This window comes from Hippoglossus stenolepis, chromosome 17 (assembly GCF_022539355.2).
Source record: "Hippoglossus stenolepis isolate QCI-W04-F060 chromosome 17, HSTE1.2, whole genome shotgun sequence".
Classification (NCBI taxonomy): domain Eukaryota; kingdom Metazoa; phylum Chordata; class Actinopteri; order Pleuronectiformes; family Pleuronectidae; genus Hippoglossus; species Hippoglossus stenolepis.
The window spans coordinates 16,794,297-16,821,913 of record NC_061499.1 but is presented as its reverse complement, the minus strand read 5'-3'; the positions used below and the strand labels follow the sequence as shown (position 1 = coordinate 16,821,913).

General features: G+C 44.9%; 2 protein-coding genes across 3 annotated transcripts in view; both read left to right on the top strand.

Moving 5' to 3' along the window:
• Nucleotides 1-1,111: 1,111 nt before the first annotated feature.
• sox4a (SRY-box transcription factor 4a) lies at nucleotides 1,112-8,904 on the top strand. The gene has a single exon (XM_035182829.2). It carries the CDS (start codon nucleotides 5,784-5,786, stop codon nucleotides 6,900-6,902), a length of 1,119 nt encoding a protein of 372 aa, XP_035038720.1. The 5' UTR covers nucleotides 1,112-5,783; the 3' UTR covers nucleotides 6,903-8,904.
• Nucleotides 8,905-12,036: 3,132 nt separating this feature from the next.
• Nucleotides 12,037-27,617, top strand: part of nrsn1l (neurensin 1-like) — a 110,450-nt gene continuing 94,869 nt past the window's right edge. The window contains exon 1 of one of the 2 annotated variants that reach the window (XM_035182830.2): nucleotides 12,037-12,348. The gene's annotated coding sequence lies outside the window, so the exon portion shown is untranslated. The remainder of the gene's footprint in view (nucleotides 12,349-27,617) is intronic. The other variant, XM_047344213.1, reaches the window with a different exon arrangement.

Sequence of the window (27,617 nt, the reverse complement as noted above, 5' to 3'; positions counted from 1 at the left end):
CTCCCACAGTGAGAGACGTTTCGGGTGGTACATGATGAAAATCAAGCTGAACTGACAGAGAAAGCGAGGGAGAGGGATGAGCGAGGGAGAGGGATGAGGCAAAAGGGGAAAAGTGAGGCGAGGACAGAGATTAGCAAAGCCATGAGGACAAATAGGGATTTTTTTTAAAAGCATTAGTGTGAACGGTTTGTGAGTTAGTGAGGAATCAGATGCAGCAAGTTTTTGAAATGACTCTCCTCCTTTCTCTCTTCCCCCAAACCCCTCCTCTTCACATCGTGCCACTGTCTTGCACTTCCTCTTGATAAATATTCCTATTTTGCAAACCTCTCCATCCTTTTGACTACCAGTCATCTCAGTGATTCTCGCCCATCCTCTTTCGCTCTCCCTCTCTCTCTTCCTCTGCACCCTCCACCCCCACCCAACATCCCTGAATCTTTCTCTCTCCCTCTCTCACTCTCTCTCTCTCTCCTCCTCTGCCTCTCTCTCTCTCTCCGACTCTCTCCCCGTGTGACTGAGGCTGATGTAGGTCAGTGCGTCTGGAGCCTGTCTGGCGCTGTAGAGCGAGCGTCATGAGCTCCAAGCCTGGTCCACATCGACCCCTGCAGCGGCTGCCTCTGTGCCCGAGCTGAGGACACCGCTCCCTGGGCTACGTGAGGACAGAGCCAGCCTGCCTGACCTGATCTGACTGGAGGAGGATGCGCATGCAGTAGAGGAGGAGGAGGAGGAGGAAGATGGCGGTGGCGGTGGGGTGGGGAGTGGAGGGATGGGGGGTGCGGGGTGAAATAGGGTGGCCGTGTGCTATTGAAAGCTTAGTCAGCATATGTCGTTTGCATGTAGGTCTAATGCGAAGATGTACATGTGCTGTTTGCAGGGCGAGACACAGCCAAAGGTAAAAATGCAGGAGATCGAGGGGAGATACAGTAGAAACGTTGCAGCCGTTTGTCTCTCCTTGGTGATTCGCAGCGCTACAGAGATATTTTTTGGGGAAAATTTTCATGCAGTGTTGCCTCCATACCCCCCCCCCCCTTCCTACACACACTCCTCATACTCTGCCTGCCTTTTTCTCCACTCGCTGCCTAACTTCTTCATGATGCTTTATGTCTCTCTCCCAGACTTGACGGGTCCATCTCTGCAGCCATCGGCGTCTCTGCATCGCGACCCAGCAAACTCCAAAGTCAGATGCGACTTCTCTTCCGAAAAATCCGAACGAGAAAAACTCTTTGTTCTCTTCTTTCTCCTTTTTGCAGTATATCCACTCGTGTGCGGCTCAGTATGGATCCAGGTCTGAAAGATGTCCACGTCCGAAAATGCCAAATACCGAAAGTGTCCGTCCTCCGTCCTCCGTCCGTCGTACGTCGAATACCATTTTGATGGAAGCCGGCGAGCGCAGGGACGATGACTTTTGAAAAAGAGCTTGAAGACTTCTCTATCTCCTGATTCTGCTCTCCTTTCCTTTCCTTTCCTTCCCCCCTCCTCCTCTGCTCTCATTCTGTGCTCCTTACCACTCCTCTGGCTTTTAGACAATGCCCCCAAAAAAACGATCGTTGCATCAGAGTGTCTGAGTGTAGTAGAGTGCAGCTGTGAGAGTGGCTGTGTATGTGAGCGAGTGTATGTACGTTGGTGAGCGAGTTTGGTGTAAGTGGGTCTGTGCGAGAGAGTGTGTGTGTCTGTGCGAGAGTGTGTGTCTGCGCTCTCAATTTGACTCTGCAGCACGTCTGGGTCCTGCAGCGGTACGTTGGTACTTAGCTGGCTCTGTCTGTCTCGCTGTGAGTCTGCATTCTTGTCTGTTGAGTGTGTCTTCGTGTGAGTTTTGTCTGCATCGCCATGACACAGCAATCATCTGACCTGCCTCCACACTCTCCAGAGCGAGGGATGTTGGGAGTTCCTGGGGCGTGGCGTCGCCGGCCTGACCACACCTCCGGCTTGCACTCATTCATACATCTTCTTCCCTTCATCCGACTCCCATCGCTTTTTTTCCGACCGAGCCCGAATCCTCTGGATTACAGCGGCGATAGAGGGAAAGTGAGGACCTCCGAACTGCTTCACGCTTTTCTCATCAACTTACTTTGCTGCCTCCTCTTTTTTCTTCCACTCTTATTTTCAGCTCTGCTTTATCCGTGCTCTACTGTCGAGGACGCGGTCTCGTTCTGTCTTTGCATTCAGGTGGTACTTGCTCTTCCTGGCACGCTTTCTCTGTTTCTGTGCGTCCGCTGGATTTTATAACGCGATAGAAAGAAGGAAGGACGGAGGTCACGGAAGGATGGAATGAAGGGAGGAAAAGCTAGTATTTGTCTCTACGTCACTCAACTAAAAGCTTGATGACCAAATGTAAAGAAGGAAGTAGAGGAAGAACAGTTTTGTTGATTGAGAGAGATCATATCTGGCACATGCAAATAACATGTACACCTGAATGATGTAGTGATACATAAGGCCTCAAAAATCATGAAAGAGGTGAACCGACGTTTCTCATTTCAGGCTCGTTATATTCGACTGCATTATATTGCCAGGTGTTTCCTGTTATTATTTCTTCTTGGCCTTTTCAAAATACGATTAAAGAAGGAAGGAATAAATGAGGAAGATGTAACGACACAAGGAAGCATTAGGCACCGCGTGTTCTACTGCAGCTTAAAAATAACTGGCCTGGTTGGTGTTGTTGTGCAGGGGCCGACAGCAGTCGGTGGGTGACATTGTGAGATGGGCCGCCTACACTGTCTACCAAGTCCACACAAAACACAGAGGACAAACGCGCTGGGGATGAGTCACACGAGAGAGAGAGAGAGAGAGAGAGAGTATGCAAATCAGTGCTTAGTCTTCAGTTTTTTTTTTTTTCTGTTAAACTGCAGCATGGAGGGGTGGGACTTCCCATTGGTTTTAAAACTTTCAATCCCTGGAAAAACTCCAATTCAGTTAGAGCTGAACACGCATGCACGCATGTACACGCACACACACACACAAAGGCCTCATTGTGTTTGACCCCGGATGACGAGCATGCAGGTCAAAGGGGCACGTCATTCCTAGGCAGTTGAAAAAGGCAAGTACATGGTAATGAGTACCTCTGTGTGACTTCAGGCAGAGACACACACTCACTGTGTTTTTTTTGTCTACAGCTCACTCCCTGCGTCTCCCATTTCCAACTCTCTTTGCTTTCTGCTATTGGATTCTTAATTTCCCTCTCGCTATTAGGACACACAGTCTCTCTCTTATAATAAACCCAACTCCCTGTAAAGAGGCACACTTAAAATCGCAGCCACATGCTGTACGCTCATTTAGCCTGCAGTTTGCTCCAGGGTTGGCCTGACATATCGGGTTAATGTTTATGTTTTATTAAAAATCGCATATTAAAGAGCGTGTCAGTCATCTCTGGAATAACGGAGAAAAATTGACTTTGCTGCAGTTAATTTGGTTTTAATGTTATTTTATAAAGCCTTTAAAATCACTTCCCCGCTACAGCTGTTAATGGAGGGTTTTAGTGTCGCATTGGTTAGCATTTCACAGGTTTCTAATCCACTAGGATACAACTCTGGCAAAAAATCTATTTATGAATGTTAACTCATGAAAATACTCCAACATCAACATCGTCCCTGAAAACCCCACACCAGCTTAGCTCCAGTCTGCGCCGCAGACACTTTAAAGAAGTCTCTGTAAGAGCCCCAGCTTCCCACAGCACTCTCTCATAATGACACTATCCCTTTAGGCGTCAACAATGCCGAGACAAAGCGCAGGTGTATTTGGGGTAAACACACGACTCCAGCAGCTCTGAAGATGACAGAGCGTTGGGGCCAGTGCGATGGGGCTCGGCGTCCCCTCCGCTGCCAGAGCTGTGCATCTGCCAGTGACGAAGGGAAAGCTCCCTGACAGCTGCCTCTCACACATCAGATAAGATTACAGGTATACCTGCTACACCTGTTTAAACAACCCAGAGTTCATGCCACTTTGTGTGGGTGTGGGTGTGGGGGTGTGTGTTAAGCCCGGGGAAGTAGATAGGGCAAGATAGCAAACTAATCCAGTGGCAGGTGCATGCTTGTAATTGAGGCAGCTAAAGACATAGACTGATGAAAGAGCTCATTATTATTGGTGTTTGGTTTATGTAAGCACAGAGGGGGCAGAGAGGTTGAGTTGGGAAATTGTGAAGAGTTCATGAGGTTTTTTTTTTTTTCAGCTTGACATGATCTTTGTCATAAATTAAGAATACACATTATGACTGCATAGATGATGTTATGTTAGGGCGCACGAGGATCTAATCAGATCTTTCTCCTTGGAAAACCACTCACCCGGTCTTTATTTATCACCGCCCGCATGTCGTGAAGGTGGTGTGAGAAACCTTCGCGTGGAGGAGCTCGTGACATCACCTGCATGATTCAGTGATGGCACCTCACAGCAGCAGAGGATGGAGATAAATCTTCTGTACATGTTAACACACAAGCACATGCATATGTATACACAATGTACACCTCCTCAGCTCCCTTTGGCTCTAGCCTGACATCTAGCGACACAGGCTGTAATGTGATCCCACATGACACAGGCATGTTAACGCGACGGGGGCTGTGGAGGAGGAGGAATCTGTGCATTGCAAGAGCAGGAAGCCGCTGTAGTGAGAGTGACTGTCTTTAGTGTGTGTGTGTGTCTGTGTGTGTGTGGCCCGGATATAATACTTTCGTAATATTCCTAATTATTGCTTTTCAGCGTGGTGGTTCACCATAATGCACTGACGTAGAGTGCAAACATCATCGCCTCACTCGCGTGTGTTTATAGTGGCTGTTGTGATGTAATGGTGCGAGGGGCCGCTGTAATGATTTGTAAATGACAGGTTGGGCGAGTGATGTTTGGGTGGGTTTAACCCTTCGCTACACCCCTGCTCACCGTGCCGCAGGCTGACTAACACAACATGTTGTGGCTGCTTTTGTGTTTTCTCAGCATTTCCCTGTCCCCCTGTGGCACACAATCTAAATTTAGCTGCATCCTCATGAAACTAATGAATCTCTAAGTATATCCTTGCAAACTTCCCCTTGTAGCCGGGGAAAAGGACACTGTGTTCCATTAAAAGACACACTCAACACTTACTTATATATACAGTATATGTTTAAATACACACACACACCCACCAAGTTCGTCTCTCTTCCAGTGGAGTCTGACAGGAATGAGGTCAGACACACTGATCCTCGTTGCACATTATTATTATTATTATTACCCGTTTTTTTATTCGGCCAATGGGAGGCCAGGGGGAGTGGCTCGGCCGAAAAATCGGGATGGAGACAGACGCTGATTGGCTTTTATATCTCGCGATGAGGGTATATAACAGCGAGGTTCTCGTTGTTGTGTTTACAGTAATATTACAGAGCGCTCAGGAAACAGGGAGACTATGAGAAAGCGCAGCTGCTCCATTCAACCACATGGTTCCTCAACCGCACAGACAAGCTGCGCTGCAGACAGCCTGGTTCACATAAGGGACTTGCACTGCAGTTGGCCACAGCGGCGCGTTTCCACTCTTGCAGGGCGAGTTTTCAGCCGCACAGGCAGTTGAAAGTTGCTGTTGAATAGATCCGGGATTTATTTCTTTTTTGTCTCTGTGACAGTTGAGAGATCCTGTGTCTCCACTGCGAGCTGAACTGAAACGAGACAGAGAAGAGACTTAGGTGAACTTTTTTTTTTCTAGACCTGTACCCATCATCTGTCTCTTAAGCGCCTGAAATCAGAACCAGTGAGGAATACATATATTTTTGCGCACTTGAACTTTGTGAAAGCCCTGCACTGAACAGAGTGCTCCCAGACACCTGGAGGAGAGGATGGTGCAGCACATGAGCCAGACAGAGAGCGCCCACGCTCACTCCCCCGGCGGGGACTCCACGGACACGGGAGAGATGGACTTGGAGATGGACGCGTCTCCGACCCCCGAGTCTCCCTCTTCCGGGGTGCGCAGCGACCTGGCGTGGTGCAAAACTCCGACGGGCCACATCAAGAGACCCATGAACGCATTCATGGTGTGGTCACAGATCGAGAGGAGGAAGATTATGGAGCAGTCGCCGGACATGCACAACGCGGAGATCTCCAAGAGGCTGGGGAAGCGCTGGAAGCTGCTGAAAGACACAGACAAGATCCCGTTCATCCGCGAGGCGGAGCGGCTCAGGCTCAAACACATGGCCGACTACCCAGACTACAAGTACCGGCCCAGGAAGAAGGTCAAGTCGGGGAGCGGAGTGAGTAAGCAGGCGGAGCGCGGGGAGAAGAGCGGGGAGCGCAGCGCCAAAGCCGGCGTGAAGAGAAGCAGCCCCGCGTCCAAAGGAGTGAGCAGGACGCACAGGCAGGGGAGCGTGAAGAGCGCTGCGGGGCAGGACTATGCGTCTCCCGGTGACCACCAGGCGCTCTTCAAATCCAGGTCAGTGTCTGGGGCCAGGCAGATCCCGGAGAAGCGCGCAGGAGAGGCGAGGCGCGGCCACATGTTCGGCGGGGCAGGCAGCCTGGAGAGCGGGCCTCCCTCTGTGGGAGTCCCGGCCAGTCCCACCCTGAGCAGCTCGGCGGAGTCCAGCGACCCGCTCAGCCTGTACGAGGAGCAGAGCCCGGCGGCCAGCGAGTCATCGCACACCGCGCGCCTCAGGTACTCCCGCGCCTCCTCCCCGACACCGTCCGCCTCTCACTCTTCCTCATCCGTGTCGTCCTCATCATCGGATGAAGAGTTCGAAGACGAGCGGCTCGAGCTGAACCCGAGCCCCGGCTTTGAGAGCATGTCCCTGGGCGGCATGGGCTTCTCCGACGCAGAGCTGGACCGGGACTTGGACTGGAGCTTCGGGGAGTGCGGGGCGGGCTCTCACTTCGACTTCCCCGACTACTGCACGCCGGAGGTCAGCGAGATGATCTCAGGAGACTGGCTGGAGTCCACCATCTCCAACCTGGTGTTCACCTGTTGAAGAGGACCACGGTGGAGAGGAACCGCGACGTCCCCCCACGTTTAGAACTGTTCAGCCCGCCAGACAGGCGTGTGAGTCCTGACCAGAATATTTCCGCCATTCTTTCACTGAATAAGGGAGAGTGGAGACAGGAAAGGAAAAGGTGGCCTGTGTGCGCGTTGAAGCCCGCAGGAACGCGCCGCTCACAGACTTGGATAGCGCGCGGTGCGCTTGACGGGAACGCGCAAACGGGGGGAAATGCTTAGTTTGCATTTGGACACAGAGGAGGAGTGAATGTAAGCAGAGAGCAGCGAAACACACGAACTGCAGCTCAAATGTCCACCCCAACCCGCCGAGGATGAGGACTGAGACTGAACTCTGAAACTTAATGTTATTTAGGGTCGGGTAAAGGGACACTCACCGGAGAGCTCGTCATGTTGGGTTTTGTTTAAGATATAGCCAATTCACATTGACCATCAAGTTGCTATTCAGGTGCAGTTTTTCTCCAAACTCGAAATAGTTTCAATATCAGCACGCATGCCCTCCGAGATAAGGAGGATTTTGTTGTGGTTCAATGCGTAAAAATGTTCATTGCTGCGTAATTACGCAATTTGTGTGACCATAGGACACAGTTCACTATCACCAGCTTCTCTTTCAACGGCAGGACTTAAAACAAAGACTGACTCCAAACTTCAGAAAACCTTTTCTGAACCTTTTTAAACACTCAGTGCACAATTCAGGACCAATGTTCCCCAACGCGCATCCTTTCTGCCTAGTGCTTCAACTTTGTAGTTCCAATGTGTCAGATGACGTTTTTTTATATTGATGTATTTATACCGGCCAAACTTTTTTATACATAGAAGTATTGTTCTCGTACAGGTCTCATTTGTGTTTGTGCACATACACCTGTCTGTATCCTGCGCGGAAGGGCTAGAAGTGTGTCTTATTTAAAAATGTCTGACTTCTCTCACTTTTAAGGAGATTTGAGTGTGTCATGATTTTCTACTTGTATTTTTGTACAAAATCTATAGAAAGGGGGTTTTCCTGGCGAGTGGGTAGCCTACAACATTGTTGTTTGGATCTACATTGATGTTTAGACGTGCAGAGGGGGGGTTTGTTTGGCACAATCTGACCTCACACAGTGTTTACAGTATTTACCCACATGCTTCTTAATGGCACAGTGACTCTAGTTTCACCAGCCAAGTAAACAAAGCACCACTGAGGCTCCCAGCCTGAGTGGTGACGGTGTTTCCAGTACACATAGACCTAAAGTATATGAGTGAAAGATCCCAGAGAGTCACTGTTTTGGATAGAGCTAATACCTCTGTGTGCTTTTTATCAAGATAAGTTTTATTTGAACCACTGGATGGAATTTCACACTCATTCCACTTTGCCTAGACTTTGGAGGGAGGGAGATGTATGAAGTGCTTCATCTGTTATTGCGCAAATTGCATCAACAAAAAAAAATAGTATTTAACCTTTCTGTACCTGTTGGCTAAGTATAGCAGGCTAATTGTTTTCCTATATTATGGCATGGCAAATAGCATTTGTATTTCAGATTCAGGTATATGTAGCTATAGCTGTTGTGTTTAAGATTTTTAAAAGAATAATAACATGAAGATATTTATGTAAACTGACTGTACTATAAGCAAAGATTGTGTGTTTTATGTATGATGATGATCAACGACAGGCACTAGGACAGCCATCTTTTGACATCCTTATGTTGAAGATGATTGTGGTCCAGGATTTTTGTTTTGTTTGGGTTTTTTTTTTACCTTCAAGACATCTTTTGTATCGTCCTTTTTCTTTCTTCATTCGTGCAATATGCTGTGTATGATCATGTTTTGTCCAATCATGCCAATATCATTTGATGTTTATTGCTCAAAACCAGCCAATGTTTGGGTCAATCACTGCCTCTCAGACCTCTGTACAGATTGTCGTTTTTGTTTTTTGTTTTTTTTATTTGTTTTTCTTTTCTTCCGAGAAGGAAATAAAATCAGCTGGAACTGAAAAGTACAAAGTGTTTTCCCTCTCTTGTGGTTTTTCATCATCCGGGCAAAAAAAACGTAGCATCCACTAGTTCCCCAACAGTTGTGTTTTCAGTGAAGAGACAACTGGAGCAGTCCCACATATTGAAGCAGCCTTTTCAAAGGTGCAAGCAGGCTCAACATAAGGTGAGCCTTCATTATCACATTCCACAACTGAGCCTTAATCAAAAACTCTAATCTCACGTTGTGATGTTACACTCTGTTTGTGCATGTAAATATGAACGTGTGCGTGTGTGTGCATGTGTTTGCCGTAGTGCAGCTGCAGATTGTGAATCGATAGGAGTGGTCTCTTTCTCCCTCTCTTACTCCATCTGATTGTACACGTGCAGAAAACGTGGCTGCCATGGAAACACTGTATCCAAGAGAGAGGGCGCAATCCACTTGGGAGCGGCGTGCCACTGTGTGTGTGTGTGTGTGTGTGTGTGTGTGTGTGTGTGTGTGTGTGTGTGTGTGTGTGTGTGTGTGTGTGTGTGTGTGTGTGTGTGTGTGTGTGTGAGAGAGAGAGAGAGCGAGAGCGAGGACACAGACTGATCCGTCAGGGTGGGGTTTGAGGGGTGCAGGGGTGTCAGACGTTTCTGCAAGGCATGACTGGAATAAAGGAGGAGGAGGGGGAGTGTGTCTGGCTGTGGGTGGGGGTGTGTGTGCCAAAGGGAGGGAGGGAGTGAGGGAGGGAGGCGAGGGTGCAGAGGGAGGTGTTTGTCTGTCCTGGTGGATCGAGCAGGAGACTGCTCCCAAATCCAATTAATTCCTTCTGGATGCATTCATTTGTCTCGTACATCTGATGAGAAAGGGAGGGAGGTAGGGAGAGGGGGAGACAGAAAAAAGAGAGAGACCCCTTAGGTACAGTATTTAGTGTGTATCAATTTACGCCCTATTCCACAAGAGACATTGGTAATTATTTCCATCTCTCTCTCTTTCTCTCTGTCAGGAGAGCAGTGTCGTCTCCAGCTTTCCTCTGACATGTCAGGCCGGGGTAATGAGAAAGATAAGGCATGGTCATTACACACACCCATGCCGATGCCGAGACGCCAGCACCCACATGTCTGCAATAAGCCTGCAGTCGTGCGTGAGGTGTGTTTAAGGTGTCCCTGTTTTGTCCCCAGGATCTGATGGATATTTGAAGATAAGCAGATATTGTTTCTCTTCTCATCCACACGCTCACACACTGACCCACTTTAAGACATGAGTGTAAGCACACATGCGTTTAGACAGCTGGCGTGTACACTATTTCTACTGTCTAAGACTCCACTATACATTTTAGACATAAATATGCATGTTCACTATAGAATAGATTTATCTGACAGCTTTCAGATGGCGATTATTCAGATTCAGACAACTTTATTAATCCCAGGAGGGCAATTCTTTTGCACAGTCTGGCCAATTCATCTAAATAAAACTTGTGAATAAAGAATAAAGAACACAAACTAGGTAGCAGCAGCATTCAGACATCAACATGCCAACAGACCAGAAGGTGAACACACTCTGGCTCTCTCAGGAGCCAGGTGATGACTAAAGACACTAAACAGTGGCTTACCTTTCAGTCACCGCTTTCAGCTTTTAGTAGATTATTACACACAACCAAAAACATATGATCAATTTATAAAACACAACACATTATTCATAATCAAAGGCCATCTTTTCTGACCTATCACAAAAAAGCATCTAGTTGGTGCCCCTTGTCACATTTCCCCATCTCTGCTTTTCACACAATTTCATTTAATTAAATATCCAGAGGAAAAAAGATCCAATGTTTGACCAAAAATGAATTATTAGACATAAGTTAATAAAAAAAATAATATACACTTGTGTCGCAGGACTTTATTTTTTTTCCTTCTGCCTCATTAATCACCTCATGATCATCCAGATTTATCTCGTGACCTTTCAGAGGGGGCTTGACCCCCGGGGATGAGGAACCACTGGAGCAAACCGTCATAGATTCATTTAAGCTGAGGTCCAATCTGGTCCACATGTTTCATTATATCACATTGAATCCTATTGATGATGATGATGACTTTAATTTTTCAGACTCAGGGTCAAGATAAAATACAACACAATGTCGATCAAAATGCACATAAAAGTCAAAAAGAGTTGAACAAACATAAATATATGAATATTAATTTCCAACATAAAGACTTTTAGCATGTAGTGTAAAACTGATTTATTTGATAATAAAAAAGAAGACATTTTCAAAGTCATTGATCCGGTAGATAAAAATATACATGATATTTCTTAGGATAGTTTGGAAAGTGTTGACTCCTGCAGCCACAAACATTTCACTCGCACTACACCATCCACATCTCCTGAGTAATAACGTCATAGCATCATTTTTTTAAAGGTCCAGTGTGTAGTTTTTGGTGACATCTAGCTGTAAAGTTGAACATTGGATGTGAGCCTTCACACGATTCCTTTATAAATATGACATTGGCCGTGAGAAACACAACAAAACAAACAGCAAAGACAAAAAAAACCCACATGCAAAGTGCAGTCTATATAGCCAGTGTTGGGTTTGTCCCTTCTGGGCTACTGTAGAAACATGCAGGTGACTGAGGACTTTGTGAAGGGGGCTCATTTTGAGGTCATAAAAACAAAAACATTCTTTTTAAATTATTATTATTTCCCTGTGCCTCTTGTAGAAGTTACACATCTGTCTGCATGAGGTACAGTTAAAAAAATGTACATGATCCAGACAACTGCATCGTGATACAGACACGATAGAACAGCATTAGTGTGCGATTTCCACTAGGGGTTTAATGTGCACTGTCACTAAGTGGCACACCTGAGTCCCCAGGAATATAACAGTGACAACATGCAAGATAGACATGGCCATAAAGCGAGAAAGAGCACTGCTCAGGGCTGGGCTGATGCACTGAAAGCCCTTGTGGGAATGATACAGGAATAATATAGAATATAATATCGACAGCAAGTTGAGATAAAAATACAATTAAGTCAACATAAAAGCACTTTGGAACACCCCACACGCACCACGAGCCCTGCAGGAGCCCTATAGAAGCGCAGGGGTGATTTTCCCGAAGTTGAAGGCGGGACACAGAAGTCATGAGGCGCGCGCACACACACACACACACACAAAGAAACCACACAAACACCGCTGTCATGGCACGCAGCCCAACTTTCTTTCATTGATTGCAGCCATTTGCGCGCGTCTGTGCAGCTTCCAAGGGTCGATTAAAACAGGAAAAAGAGACAGCGAGCTTGGGGGGGGGGAAAATAGCGTTTCCAGGACAGAAGTGTGGAGATTAAAAAAAAAGAGAGGAGAAAAGTTTGAGAAGTGAAACTGAACTTGTATCCCGAGTCACGTGTCAGCGTTGGGAGTGGAGACAAAAGACGAGGGAGTGCGACCTGGGATGATTGCGCGTAAAAGTTCGGGGGGAATTGGATCAGCAGCAGGTGGAGGAGGAGAGGTAGGCTGCAATCACCTCTCTATCGCTGATAATGCACAAATACTATCATCTGTATTCATCCTGTAACAAAAGTTGCTTCTTGTATTGCTGTCAATATGAACTCCGAAGTTGCTGAGGAAATATGTTTCCCCAGAGGAGGAGGATTGGCATGTCTTTTTTTCTTTATTGATGTATTAAATGGCTGTGGAGGCAGTTTTGTGGGAAATCTGATACTTATCCTGGACTCTAAACGCATCTTCTGCCAGATCACGCTCCAGCGGCTGCAGCCAGTCAGAGATGAGCTGCAGCCAAATGCTGCACCAACTTCAGTCCTGTAAACGGCTCCCGACAATTAAACGCTGTTTGGAGAGTGTGCACGCCGAGTGTCGCGTTTCAGCACAGCGAGGGCTGGACAGCGGCTCCGTGCGCGCGTGTGTGCGTGTCTGGAGTAATAACGACAGTTTGTTTGTCTAACCCACGGTATCTGATTGGTGGGGGATTTCAGTGACCAGATGTACATTGCACTTTACAAACCGATATAGGGGACAGTTAGCAGAGGGTTAACTGATGTCTGGCCGTGTAGGGGGGTGGGAGCATAGTGCAGGACATGTTTGCCCCAGGGCTCGTGGCAGGATAAACAGGGTATGTGCCCCCATTAAAGTTCCATCAGTAGATAAACTGTGGACTGACACAAATTGACAAATCCTGGCACAGAAACGTTTGTAAACACATGACTGGGGCTCCTTAATGGCCGGCTCCTTTTAATAACCAACAATGAACAAACATTTTAAAATGTCAGTGATTTCAGTACAAATCGTTCACGTCACATATCAGTATGTTAATAACAGAGTTGTTTTTTCAGCCTGAAGCAGAAGTTGTTAATTTTATCTTAGATGCTAGTTAAAAGGCACACAGTCACCTAGATATCTTAAAATACTATAACATTATTAAAATTATTGAGTTATATTTACTGAGTTTATCATTTTAATTAGAAAACAAATCAGTTTTTCCCCCCATTTTTTTATATGGATAAATAATTATCTTTTGTCAGTGTGTTTGAAAGAAGCAAAGCACAAATAGTTTAACAGATTGTTCTGCAACTTCAACCATGATATCTTAACTAAATAGTGATTTTCACATATCCACCAACTATATAAGGATTAGGCAGTTTTAAACTTAGGACAATGCTGATAAAACTGAATATTCTGGTCACTATTAATGGAAAGATGCTGAGCAAACACCTTTTACATTACAGCCGTGGTATGAGTGAACTGAGCAGAACGCCTCAGATTGATGTTAAATTATATCATGGGTGGGGCATACTTTGAATACTTTATTTGTGGATTAGACCGGTATTTTAATAACCCTATGAGTTGTAGGAAATTTGGGAAAAGGTATTTCAAATAGCAAACGATTAATCATTCAACCATGTGAAAAACCTGCAGATCTATTTATGACCCTATAGGCATCATTTTCCTTTGGGTTCATCTTTAATTCTGAAAGGGAAAGCTGAGATAAAATATCAATCATAGTTCAGAAAACAAAACTAAATTGCTTCTCCTGCCTTCCTTAAACAAACCGACCACCGTCAGCTACAAGACAAAATACATTTACCCTATACGTCTCACCCCCCATAGCACCCTGTGAAAATGTTCATTCAGCCCCATGCTCTGTCAGGATCTGAATCTCTTTGCAGTGTGTCCATAACAGTTTATCTTGGTGTCGTGCAAGAAGAAGAGAATCTGTGTGCAGACTGAGTGCAGACAGTTTCAAGTATAGCACAATAAGTGTTTACCAACACTGTGGGACATGAGAGACGGTATCACTCCACCTACATCTAGTCTCAGGCCTCTCAGCGTGTATTCAGACATTCTGCGGCACAAAGAGAAGTCATTGTTCAGCACTGTGCCGTTATGTTCGAGTTTATCATGACAGAGGATTTCTGAGTCACGGTGGTAGGTGTTGTACTGTAATCTGCTTGAAGAGATAGGGACATGTTCTGAGAACACTGAGGCCTGAGGCATGGATCATAATTTCTAAAGGCTTACGTGGCAGACAGTGCAGTCTGGTTTATTCAGAACACATCGCTGTACAAAGAACTGTTGAATAAGGTAACACTGACCCTGCACCTGCAAGAGGGGGGATTTGTGTACGTGTCATTATGTGCTATCATATCTCCGAAGACGTGAACCGGACGTGGTGCTTTTCACTTGTGATCTATAGATCCCAGATTCAGGGTCTGAGCTTGAATTAAAATGCTCAGTTTGTAATGTGTCATTGTTACCGTGACGAAAGCATTACAACATCTGACAGTTTCAGCACTCAGCTTCACAGAGCCTGTGCCAACATGGAAGGACTACAAAAGGAACAATTCAATAAAAAGGAAACAGTGTGACTTGTTAAGTAGATCTAGTTTCAAATGCAATTCAAACAGTTCAACTGAATACCAAACACTTGTGGGATTTGTGAATGGACTGGATTTGTATGGCGCTTTTCTAGTCTTATGGACCACTAGTGGACGACCCGCTTTACCTCCTGAGCCACAGCCCCACACCTCAGTTTGCATTCGGTCCCCTGCAGCAGTACATCCAGCTTGGCTGTTCACCCCATTGAATGTAATAGGCAGTTGTCACATGAGTAGTCCGAGCCCCTGAACCTGGTTAAGCTCTTCACCTGCACGTGATTTGTGTATCCGATGTAGCATGTGGATGTCGACACCTTCTCCAGTCAGCACGTCTTTGTCCAGATGTCAATCGTTCTTTAGCTGAAGACAGCCGTGTAGTGGAGTCACTAAACCTAGTTGAGGCCCCTTCAGTCCAAGTCCGAGTCATCAAGGTTGAATTTGATGACAAATCTGTGATAGTAAAAAAGCACAAATCAGGGCATCTGTAGAGAACACTGTTACTGATGGTATGTGAATCCTTGTGTAGCCTGGTGTACACATGTGCCTGTCCTTACACTGAATTGAATAGTGTAACAGTATTGATGAATATTTCAATATATTTTGCCAAATTATCATGGCCTAGTACCAAAAAAACGAAGTGATAGAGTGGCTGTATAATCTTAAGTACATAATAAATGGTTTAGTCATCTTAAATTTCATTGAATGTCATTTAATTGCAAAAAATTTATTCCAAAATGTAATGTATCACAACTAAGTTTGCATGAGTGGAGGTGGAGAAATACCTTGAGGGAATTGGGCAAACCAAAAGTTAGGAGACGTAACAGGAACAATTTTACAATGAAATGTACTTGAAAAGTGTAAATACATAAAACATGACATCATACAACGTGATATCTTTTGTGCTGGCTTTTCTGCAGAGGTGTCTTTTGTGACACTTCATGTTGCAGGATGGGCGAGGAGCAACACCCTGGAACAGATAAACTCCGATACGGGGAGCAATTGAGCAGAAGGCAGGCGGATGTGGAAACAGACTACTAATAAATAGGATATGCTAAGCAGCTCCAGCAGTAGGATTACAGCTCCATAGGGGCCTGAGGTGGTTGGATGGCTGTCAGGACCAGACGGAGGCAGACAGACTAACACCTGAAAAAAACTGCTCAGGTGTTGTGGTTTGTTTTGCTCTCAGTGGATCAGCGCTGTCTGTCTAATGAAAGTTTCCCCATGAAACGCAGCAATGGGAGACTCGATGACAATCTCTCTTGTCCTCTCCTTCAGCTGGGTGCCCACTGATCAGCAATCCAGCGAGGCATGGAGCAGAGGTGGACAGGAATAGAGGATGTGAAGATGCCTTTGATTACTAAGCCTAAGATCTGGTTGTGAAGCTCTGAGCTACATGTTGGGTCCTCGGGAAGAAAATCCTCTGGTGGGCTTTAGGAGATGTTCTCATGCTATTTGAGGGATGATGGTGGACTATCAAAATATGACAGCCTCGATTGAGTTCAGTATTGAGCCCTTCATATAAGGGATGATGGGGCCGCTTCTTCCAGAAGTCTGTGCTCCATGTCGACTTCTGGTTTCAATCGCCGACTCTAAGTTATTCTTCTTTCCCTATGATGAGACTCTATAAAACCTTTTTATAATGCACCAGATTTCAAACGCAACACAGTCCTTAAAAAAAAGCATAGATCATGAATCTTTTTTTAAAACAACAATCAGATCAACTTCATTTCATTAAGATCAGTTTTAGGGGTACTTACCTTACAAAGTGTGATATTGTGCGCTTTGCCCTGCTTATACCTCACGATGCCTTAGGAGCACCCTTTCCGAGGAAGGTGTTGCACGGACCAGTAATTGTTCAGCGTTTGTGCCATCCACAAATTACGCAGCTTGACGGGAGCATTGCAGGAGGCACAGTCTGATGCTCAGGCAGCAGAGGAGAGCATAACATTTCTGTGGTGCATCTAAGAGCAGGAGCAGGAGAGCGGGGGAGTAGAGGGTCCTCCCATCAGGAAGAACACATCCCACTTAGAGACGGACCGGACTAGATCAGGTACAGTTGACTGGTTCTTATAATTTATGTTGTAATTGTATTATTTGAATGGTTAATTCTAACATAGGGATTGAAAAAAGAAAAGCTTTTGATTTATTATGTGTCTATGCTATTTCTTTATCAGACAATGCATTAGCGATAACAAACTGGTACATAGGGACTCTTTGGTCAGGACTCTATTTTAACATAATTTTTTGAATGACCGAAGCACTACATTAACGAAAAGCAGCCGACTCAGCAGGAGGAAGTTGGGGTCGACGGCGGTGTACAAAGCACGAGGCTGTCACACCTGAATCGGGGGTTTCACCACCAGTGTCCTGTCTTGTGATAAGTTTCAAGAAAGATTGGGGAGGAAAAGATTCGGGAGAGATTGTTGTTTTGATTATGCTCGGTCACTCACAGCACACAAGGTGTTATACAGAATAAGTTTAGTGTGACTTCAAAACTGTAATGTGGTCTCGTCAGAAGACAATAGTCTGCTTGACTCGTGTTTCAACTATCAATGCGGAGCAGAACACTGGATGTCTGTCGCACTCCCTTGTGTTGAAAAATGATGCTAAAGGGTCCAGACCCAAGCGTCCATATGTGACAAGCTGGGAGAGAAACCACCCTATACGACCTTGTGATTTTAAAATTCAAGCCAGTGGCTACATTGTTTAACTCTCCCCGTCTGAAAAACGACTCCACTGAGGGCCGGAGAGTTTGGGAAGTTTGGTCCGTGCGTGAGCTGCAAAAGGTCACTTTTGTTAAAATATTTGCGAGGTCAGGAAGCAAAGAGATATGTTTTTTCTTTTATACTGAGCTGCAGTGACTTTCAGAGAGGGGAAGGCTGTTTAGATGTTCTGCCGCTCTCTTAATAGCAGTTTAAAGTTCAAATATGGACTTCTGAAGCCCATTCCCAAATGAGGCCCCTGTGGCCATGCCTCTGAATGAATACGAAAATGAGTGCTCTCAACGGCCAAAAAAAAAGGTAATGCCACTCATTATTGTGACTCACTGGCAGTCGGTCTGATCTATTTTCCTTTTTTCTTTTGCATTATTTTGTTTCCTCACAAATTGGCTTATTAAGGCCAGTCTTGTGTATCCCGCAGTGACCCCTGCACATTAACGGCAGCGAGGGACCGGAGCTATTTAGCCTCGAAACTCCTCTTACAGCATAAAAAGTGTTCTGTCAATATTAGGAAAACATGAAAAATAGGTGTTAAGAAATGCCTTCCAGGTTGATGACGGATTTAACTTCACGGTGCAAAGCCTCCTGTAAATATATAACTCTGTCTCTAATCCAAGAGGTAGCGACGGCTTGTCAAATCAAGTTTAAACCAATGCATTTATTTAGAACTGGCAAGTGAATGAGCAGATGTGTACAGGAGAGAGAGAAATTGGGTTATAATCTTTCCATATTCTCATTTGTCGTGCCCATGCCTGTCAGCAGCAGTTAGGTGCAGAGTAATGATTTCTAATTGTACGCTTCTCACCGCTGCCAATTTCAGACCGTGGTAAACCGATGGTTAGCTCTGTCAAGAAATGTTAGTGATTGACCCTGTTCTCTTGCTACCTTTGGCTCGTCTCTGCTTCTCCTGACATGAACAAAAAAAAGAGTCAAATCTGTTCTTGGACTGAACAAAGCAATAAAATTTGTGCTAGAAAGCGAGGTAGAGGCACTCTTTTGTGGGCCCATATGTGCTCATGACGTGTGCTTGTGTGTTAAGTGTGTTAAGTGTGTTAAGTGTGTGTGTGTGTGCGCGTGTGTGTGCGTGTGCATTGCTGCTTGTCTGGAGGAACAGCGAGATATGTTGTTGTGACATGTCTTGTCTTCCGTTCTGTAGAAAAACAAAGACAGTCACTGCTGGATCCAGACAGCATAACTAATTAGTCCCGAACACACATGTGCACACACACACACACACATTCACACACAGACACATATACACAGCATGGATACATGCAGGAGCCAGCGAGTAGGATATGATGTCACCTCCATAACCATAATTACCCATCATAAATCATGTGGTGTGACACCCTGTCTCCGAGTGAATGGGTGTCCTATGTGCCAGCCAGGGATGGCTGCACTTTACTGCCGGGTGCCACGATGCCACCGTGGTCCGGACTCATGCGTGTTTTGACGTTCAGCTTTCTTTACTCATTACGGCCTCCTGAACGATACAAAGTGTTCTTTTATGGGTCCTTAGCTATCGTTTAGTAGCGCGCAGCGTGAGGGCTGCCAAGGCTACGTAGAGTGGTTTGCTCCTAGTGGTTGTTTGTCTCTTTGAACAGCTTAGAATATGGTTAAACTAATGTGGTTTGGATCAAATTCATTTGGGTGTTATCACACTCAAAAGAATGCAAACAGGACTAGATATCCACGAATTAAATCCTGATTAAACAACATTTTCACAGCAGCCGACACTATGGGGAATGTCGGGTTTTTTTTTGCAGTTGCTGGTTCAAATATTGTTCAGTTATTTTGAATATTTAATGGTGAACTAGTTTGTTGATTAACCAGGACTTTGATGAGGAGGTAATGTCAACTAGAGCAGTGGCCGTTCAATACCTGCCTGTTTAGGAATGGGCTGTTTGTTTTAGCCTGTGGTGACGCTGGTTGCTGCTTTCTTTCTGAAACTGTAACAGTGACCTGTCGGGATTAAGCTCGACTCAGTGCACTGAACCCTGAACTGGAGAATCAGTTGTCGTGACCGCGCTGTTGTTGTGATCGACAATGTCACTTACGTTAATGAGTCCCAGTCGCTGCTGCTACAGAGCGCTGGTCGCCCAGTCATTCTGGTTTTATAAATATTTAACGTACCACATTTCCAAATCGCACTGCACTTCCTTGGGCCATTAACAATACACAGGCCACGTGTGAAGTCAATAGATGAACGGTTCTTGAGATATGCGAGCCACGTACTGACAGATTTCTGGAATTGGTAGATAGATGTCCTCTCTGTGTGAACTGAAGCCATGTACTGCTGTGGGTCACATTAGCTCAGTGCAGAGACTGGAGGTGAAGCAGTTAGCTTCCACTCAACCACGATCACTAGCTGAGCTGCTGCCGAGCAGCACCGAGGCAGAAGAAAGACATAAACGGTAGTTCGCGTCTTGTTTGAGTTTGGTTCATCAGGAGGTCAAGTAAAGAGAAGGTGATGTTTTTTTTTCACCAGGAAGACAAAATCTCAAAAAAAGCGATGAAAAGTAAAATATATCCAACTCGTTGCATCTCGTGAACTCTGACTTTTCAGAAAATTGTGGGGTTGTGAATCGCCACACATTCATGTGGCCTCTTCTCGGCAACGCTGTAAGCGAGACCCCTGAGTAACGAAAGTAGATTTGAGTCATTACTTATGCTGTTGTAATTAGAAAATTAGCTGAGTAATTAATTTTCAATGAGTTATATGTAATGAGAAAGTGGTGATTATGTTTTTCAAGAAATTTGACCAACACTGAGTAGCAATAACACATATTCATGCATACTTGAGGGCAATCCAATCAAAATGTCATGTGCATTAATTAAATATAATGTCTTTCCAATGACAGCCAATGAAGTATCAAATAATTACACATCAAATATTAAATTAAATACGTTTCATTACGCAAAAGGTGAATGAAACTGATATTTGAAATCTAATGAAAAGGCAATACCAGCTCACCGATACCTCAGTGCACTGAGGAGTATGTGGCCATGTGTGTGTACTTGTCCTTTGCGCCTATGCAGCAAAGTGTCCTTGCTGTGTGGAACAACAACATGGGGAGTTTTCATTCCCTGTGGATAGGCACACATGTACACACACACACACACACACTCAATACACACACACACATTCACAAGCAAAACTGCTGACGGTGCTGAATAAAGCAGCTTCCCTGTCACTAAAGCCCTTGAAGTGTGGAAGTGGCTCCTGCAGTCCTTCTGCTGTTTAAGTCAAACCCACACCACCACCTCTTCCTCCTTCTCCTCCTCCTCCTCCTCTTTTTTTCCCCTGTCTCCTGTACCTTCCAGCTCCCTTTTTTGTTCTCACAGTAATTCCACACATTAACTTGACTGCGGCGACTTTCATCAGAAACAACACTTCCAAAGTAATTGTATAAAATGTAAATTTCCAACAACCCAAACAGTTAATACGTTGGAGCCGCGCCGAGATGATAAATGGCTCTTTCCCCCAAACCACAGAGAAAGCGAGCAGACCCCTGCCGCCTTCTCCTCCATCTCTGTCTTTCTCCCTCCACCCGTCTCTGACATATAGATTCATGCACATCCTTTCTTCCAAACACACTCCACTGCTTCCCCCCCACATATACTGTAGCTCACACGCTTGATCAAATATACACAGAGATCCACTGAGCTATATTCGTCTGCTCCTTGCGGTGTTTTTTTTGCTTGTGTAATCTTTCCTTATATAAGTAGACGGGAGGCAGGCGGGGTCATTGCATCTGATACAGTGCACTCAGGAGAGGCACTCTGGTTTTTGTTTGTGTGTCACGGATCGTCTAGACGCTGATCAAGGTTGAATATTGGCAAACGTATCAGACTTGACACAGGCGCATGAGTTTTTGTTTGTTTTTCGTTCTTCGAAAAGTGTTTGGAAGTAAAAGCAGAGTGTTCAGGTTGGATACGAGCGGGGATGTAGTGGATAAAGGCCAGAGTGTGTTACATGTAGTTCTAATATCTATAAACAGATTCTGCATGTGAATATGCCGGATCCTACAAGCTACACCACTCCTCCGCTCCCGAGACTCTAGTACTTGTGTACCGTGCTGCGAACTGATCTGGCCCAGCCTGCACCCAGGACATGGTTAAACCCTCCACCCCAGCCTGTCCACTCTGCTCTGCATCGGCCAATCGGCCAATCGGCTTGCTGCTCCCTCACCGCGAGGGAAACCTAACCACTCAACAAAATCACGACAGTTTGCTGTCCTTGTTCCCAAATGGTGGAACGAGCTCCCCATTGACATCAGGACAGCAGAAAGTCTACACATCTTCCGCCACAGGCTAAAGACACATCTCTTCCAACTTGGTTAAGAAGATGATGTCTAATAACCATCGTCAACTCTGGTGTTTCAATAAAAAAAATAATTTAAATGAAAAGAGTTAGTTGCACTTATATATTGCACTTACCTGTATCACTTTGTAGTTTGGCTTTTTTGAAGACTAATTGTATTTACATGATTCTTGCTGTTCTGGGTTTGTACCCTGATGGTTGAATGCACTTATTGTAAGTCGCTTTGGATAAAAGCATCAGCCAAATGATATGTAATAATGTAATGTAATAATCTGTAGTCGAGGGACAAGATGTCCAAATGTCTTCTGGTATCCGTTTCTAATTTAAGCAATCACGTTTGAGCAGGCTCTGGTTGCCTGAAGGTAAAAAAGTCAGTGTGGAGAGATAAAGAGGTGGAGCACATTGTCTGAAATGCATCGGCTATTGACTTTGTAATTTATCAGCATCCATATGCAGATAGCTGTTTATAGAGACTAGCCAAAATGTCGTCTGGAGCTAAAACAACTGTAAAAATTATTACTGTTAATGGTGTAAACAAAGTCATTCAGCCATTTGTCAGTAATTTGATAGTTATTATTGAAATATAGATTCTTACTGCTTTTGTTGAATTAACAAGAGACTTGAGATGAGATCCAAGACCATTTGCCCAGATTGGATTTCGTCAGAGGAAACTTCATAAACAATTACAATGAAAAAGGTTTGTGGATATATTTAACACAGCTGATATTACTTGATTTTCCGGTGATGAAAGCAACATTTCTTTCGGTACTTTCAACAATTTGGTGCTTGTGTGGGTGTAAAACACATCACTCGCTGTGAGCCAGAGGTGCTTTCAACAAAAAGCTTTGATGAATTTGCTGCCGTTTGAGTCACCACTCGCTGGCGGAGACTGAGGCAAAAGTAGACTTTCATTGATAGAAACTATTGTAGTTTTCACTTTTCGTTATGCTCCAGATTTAGTAACAAAAGTATTTATGTTTTCACACGTTATATACCACCTATTACCGACAGAAAAATATTTAACAAGAGACTTAACATAAATTTCACACTTAATACATTAAATCAGGTGAATATAAACTGGTTTTGGTTGCATTACTCTGATCTACAGCTCTGGTTCGAGGAGGAGGAAAAAGACAAGGAGATGAAAGACAGAGGAAAGAGAAGATGAGAATCATCCCTTCTCATGCTTCTTCATGTCGAGTGAAAGAATATATTTTCCAGATGGAAAGGTCTGAAAGTGTACACAAGCACCGAGTGCAGCGCTCTGCAGAAAACCATGTGAGGAGAGAGAGAGAGAGAGAGAGAGAGAGAGAGAGAGAGAGAGAGAGAGAGAGAGAGAGAGAGAGAGAGAGAGAGAGAGAGAGAGAGAGAGAGAAAGAGGAGAGAGAGAGAGAGAGAGAGAGAGAGAGAGACTGTTAAGAGTACAGAGAGGACATCTGTAAAAGCCATTCCTCTATACGGTATGGAGAGGAAGAAGGGAATAAAGATAAATGTCCTGTGACATTCTGAAAGTGGGCCAAACCAAGGTGTGTTTTAAACTGATCCATATGGGGCGGGAGAGGGAGACAGAGCCTTTATCATCTTAGTGCTGTTTGAAATATAGCAGTACAGTATTAACTGGTCTATGTTGGTTTTTGTACTATTAGGTTTGGCTTTAGTGTTTCTGATTAAAACTCCTGCCAATAGTTTTTTTTTTTCAACATGGCGAAAAAGTGTATAAACATCTTTTTTCACGTTTTCTTTCCTTTTGGTTTACCGTTGTGCTCCGTAATTTCAATTAAACTCTCAAACATACAACCTTCAAAAGTTGAATGAGAAGGCAGCCTTCAGGTGTCAGACTCTGCTGAATGAAGGTCAAACATCAAGGGAAGTAACAAGGGCCTCTGAGTGAGCATACCTCCGCCAAGGCTAATGCCCTATCGCGCAGTGCCAATGTAGCGTTTCCCATTCATTATCTAAACTGTGGCAGCCCACCATATGCTAATTTGTCCTTCCACAGTTTCATTGTGAACCAAATTTTGTTTTACACTTATCATAATAACATTAGAGAGCTCAAACTTGGTGTTGCAGTGCTATCTTCACATTATCATCCATAAAGTTTTTACCCACCGCACAGACAATCGGGCCTCATAGTTTCAGCTGCAGTTGTGCGTGTACCCGCAAGTGACAGCATGCAGTGTGGTTCTCTCTCTCACTCAAGAAGTTATCTTTCACTCTTCAGTCTGTGTACCTTTCAATCGGTTGCCTGTGAGAGCGGCATTCGTGTGCCAACACATGCACCCCCACTACCCGCTTGCTGGATCCGCCCTTTCATTCGGATGTACACCAAAATGTAATGGGTTCTTTCCTGGCCTATACCACATCCTTCCACCAAGTTTCGTGGTAATCCGTCCAGTAGTTGTTGCGTCACCTGGCTAAGTAAAAGACAAACACAACGAAAAAAAAAAATCTCTTTGGCGGAAGTAATAAGAGTAACAACACTAGCAGAGGAGGGGGGGGGCTTTAAATTGGGGTTATATCTTATATCTTGGGTTACCTATAACCTTTAGAGACAGGTTTAAAAACAAATGATCAAAATTGAAGCAGCAAAGGCCACGGGCAATATCATCTGCGGTTACCTCCCTGATGACCTCAACAGGGTTATCTCACAGTACGTGGGGAACGGGATGTTCAGTAATCCCACGAAAGCATAATGTTTGAATCTCCACGCTCTTTACATTTGGTCACATGGTGAACGCAGCTGCTTTAACGTGATCTTACCCTAACCCTATGCAAAAATAAAAAAAAATCCTGAAAGATTCCTAATACAGCATGAGAGAACATACATGTTTTTCTGCAGAGAGGTTGCGCTAAAAGACTAAAGGACCACTTTCATTAAGTGAACATACTGTTCTAGAGCAGGAGAGACGTGACTTGTGGCAATTCCCTCACCGTTAGGTATTGTACTGCTCTGGGCGATAGATCACGCATGTAGCAGCCATGTTTGACCCCAGATTCTCCAGTTTCCTGTAGCCCCTAATCCCAGGGGATGATTATATAGTGGTTCCCTCCCTCCAATGCTATCTCTTCATCACTTAGCCACCACATTTTACAGTTCTTTTTCATCTCGAGTCTTGATGAATTACATTAGAGATTTCTGCTGTGTGGGAGAGGCTGGTATAGCAGTTAGAGATTTTCTTGGTAATGAAATGTGAAATGGGTGGACTCGGGGCCTCGCCATGCATGTGTGAGAGTTAATGTAAACCAGCTATACTGTCGAGGGGAAATGTGATTTTTGGCAGGCTAAGATGTGGTTTGCCGTCTCTCTCTCTCTTTTTCTCTCTCACACGCCAGCTGGGGTTAGACTGATATGTGTTCTTGAAGGCCAGTGCTGATATTTTTGGATTGATAGTTTTCAGTCCTCAGTGTAACAGTTTCAGTGTCAAAGAACTCCCTGTGCTGTTCTTATAGGTGGACAAGCCCCCCCTCACCCCACGTGATTTCGGAGTTTGACATGTTTTATCAAGAAAACTATATTAAATCCTGCCAAAATATATTCACCAAGAAAAAGGAAAATCACACCACGCTGATAATGATCGTCAGTTTTCTCTGTTTAACTAAAGAAAGTCCAAATCTCACTCTGCTGCCTCTGTAGTTTCTATTTCTAACAGTAATTTTATCTCATGGCTTCTGTGGTAATTATTTATGAAAAGCTGAAACGTGTTTGATTTTGTAGAGCTAAATCATGACCTTCGTAGCAGTTTGAGGGAATAGTGCAGCTATCCTCCGCTGTTTCTCCAGAGGAGGTGTATGTGTGAATGCAAATGTCCAAGTGAAATCCTCTGGATCTTCTGCGGACTTTCTCCGCCTGGTCCCCGAGTATAAAGTCAGCAGAAAGTCCACAGAATCCAATATGAGAGCTGACTTCACAGCGAACAAGTGGGGCGACAGACGCAGAAATGAAAAAACCAAAAAACGAAAGAAATATCTCAGGGGTAAAAAAAACGGTGTCACACACCACGAATATGTCGAGGGAGTTTGTGGTGATAAGGGTCCCCTGCGACAGTTTCAAGAAACAATTAAAAAGTAAGTAAAGTCCATATAAAAGGGACATTCAAACTGTAATGTTGATTATTACTCCATGTAATGTGGATTTTCAAGCTTTCTAAAGGTCGAGAAAACGCTTCTTAGTCTCTGATGTCTCAATGTTAAGTGTATGAGCCGGGGAACGACACTAATGAGCATTGCACAATGCGGAGGCAAACCAGAAAGTAGTTTGGAGCGTACCCTGGGTGATCAGCTTTAATTGGAATGAATGGACTCCATCCTGCACCACAGTATCTCCTTCTCATTGCATGCTTCCAGAATCACGAGCTGGCACTAGCTGACCCTCACATTCCCGTGTGAATCAGTTAATGTATAACCATTTAAAGTTGTCCAACATGATAAACACAGATAGTGTAATCTGTGCCGGATTAGGGCATTTCCCATCACTTTTTGTTTTTTCAATTACTCTCTCTCTCTGATATCTTAACTACCCAAATTGAGTCGTTTGGACTCCCCCAACGCAGCCCACCCTTTTGCAACTGCATACAGGCCTACTGTGTAATGTAATAATCCACAGGTGAGGACCACCCTGCCAGAAGACACACACACACACACACACACATGCACTTTCATCCATTTCATACATGTACATGTATAGGCATCAGCACACACAGACAGACACACCTGTACACATACTCAAAGACACCTGGACATACAGGAGATACATCCATGCACACACACACATAAAAATGCACCCAAACACATATTTTAAGGCACACACCTAAACACACACTAATGTGCACGCATGTTCATACCGGGGTGAAAGGATTCCTTGTTCTTTTATCACCGGTATAAGATGACAAGGCAAGTTTGCTAATGTCAGAGAGGGTTTTCTTCTACTATTACACACACAGACAGACACACACACATGCACACATACGTATATTCAACCCTGAATGCCAGCAGCTGGCTCGCCAAGAAGACCACACACACTCCTACCAACACACATACCACAGACTGAGTCACAATCAGGGCTACTGATCCCTATCATACATGCACACACACCCTCAGCAGTGCCATATGGGGAGCAGCATTGGTGGCTGTGTGTGGGATCAATGGGAACACCGTTGGCAACTGCACTAAGCTCTGGGGACACACCATTAACCTTGACTGAAAGACAGACGCAGACACACATGTCTGTAGCTCCACACAACTTCCAACGACTTCTTCAGCTTTTCAGTACAGCGGAGGGAAAGTTGTCACACGGTCTCTCTGATACATGCCTCACGGTTTTTTACCTCCTTTTGTTTCAGGCAGTAACAGTGTGTAAGTAATAACTGGGTCATTTCCACTGTGGGAAAGAGAAACGAGCCCATACACAAGGCAACCCATCCATTTTCCCTCCTCCTGTATTTGTTCCTGTCCTCTGTCGCTCCCACTGTCTGCTTCCTCTCTCCCTCCCTTTGCTGAGATCCTGGGGAAAGTCCCAGTCACTCGACCCTCTCTCTCTCTCTCTCTCTCTCTCTCTCTCTCTCTCTCCCTGCTTGCATTCCTGTACTAAGTTGAAGGCAAGGGCCCCTTCACACTGTAAGAAATTCTGTCTCTGTGTAGCCTATGAGTGTGTGTGTGTCAGACTCAATCACTCGGTCTGAGTGTGAGAACATGTCCGTCCGTTTCTAATTGCACTTTGCAACAGTGTTGAAAGTGGTCTGCAAGAGCTGTAAATATAACGAACAGAAAAAGGCAGGAAGTTGCACATATGTTGAGGGTGTGTGTGTGTGTGTGTGTGTGTGTGTGTGTGTGTGTGTGTGTGTGT

What these genes read in the sequence shown, in the direction of transcription:
- sox4a (XM_035182829.2), top strand. Translation starts at nt 5,784, where the DNA reads ATGGTGCAGCACATGAGCCAGACAGAGAGCGCCCACGCTCACTCCCCC.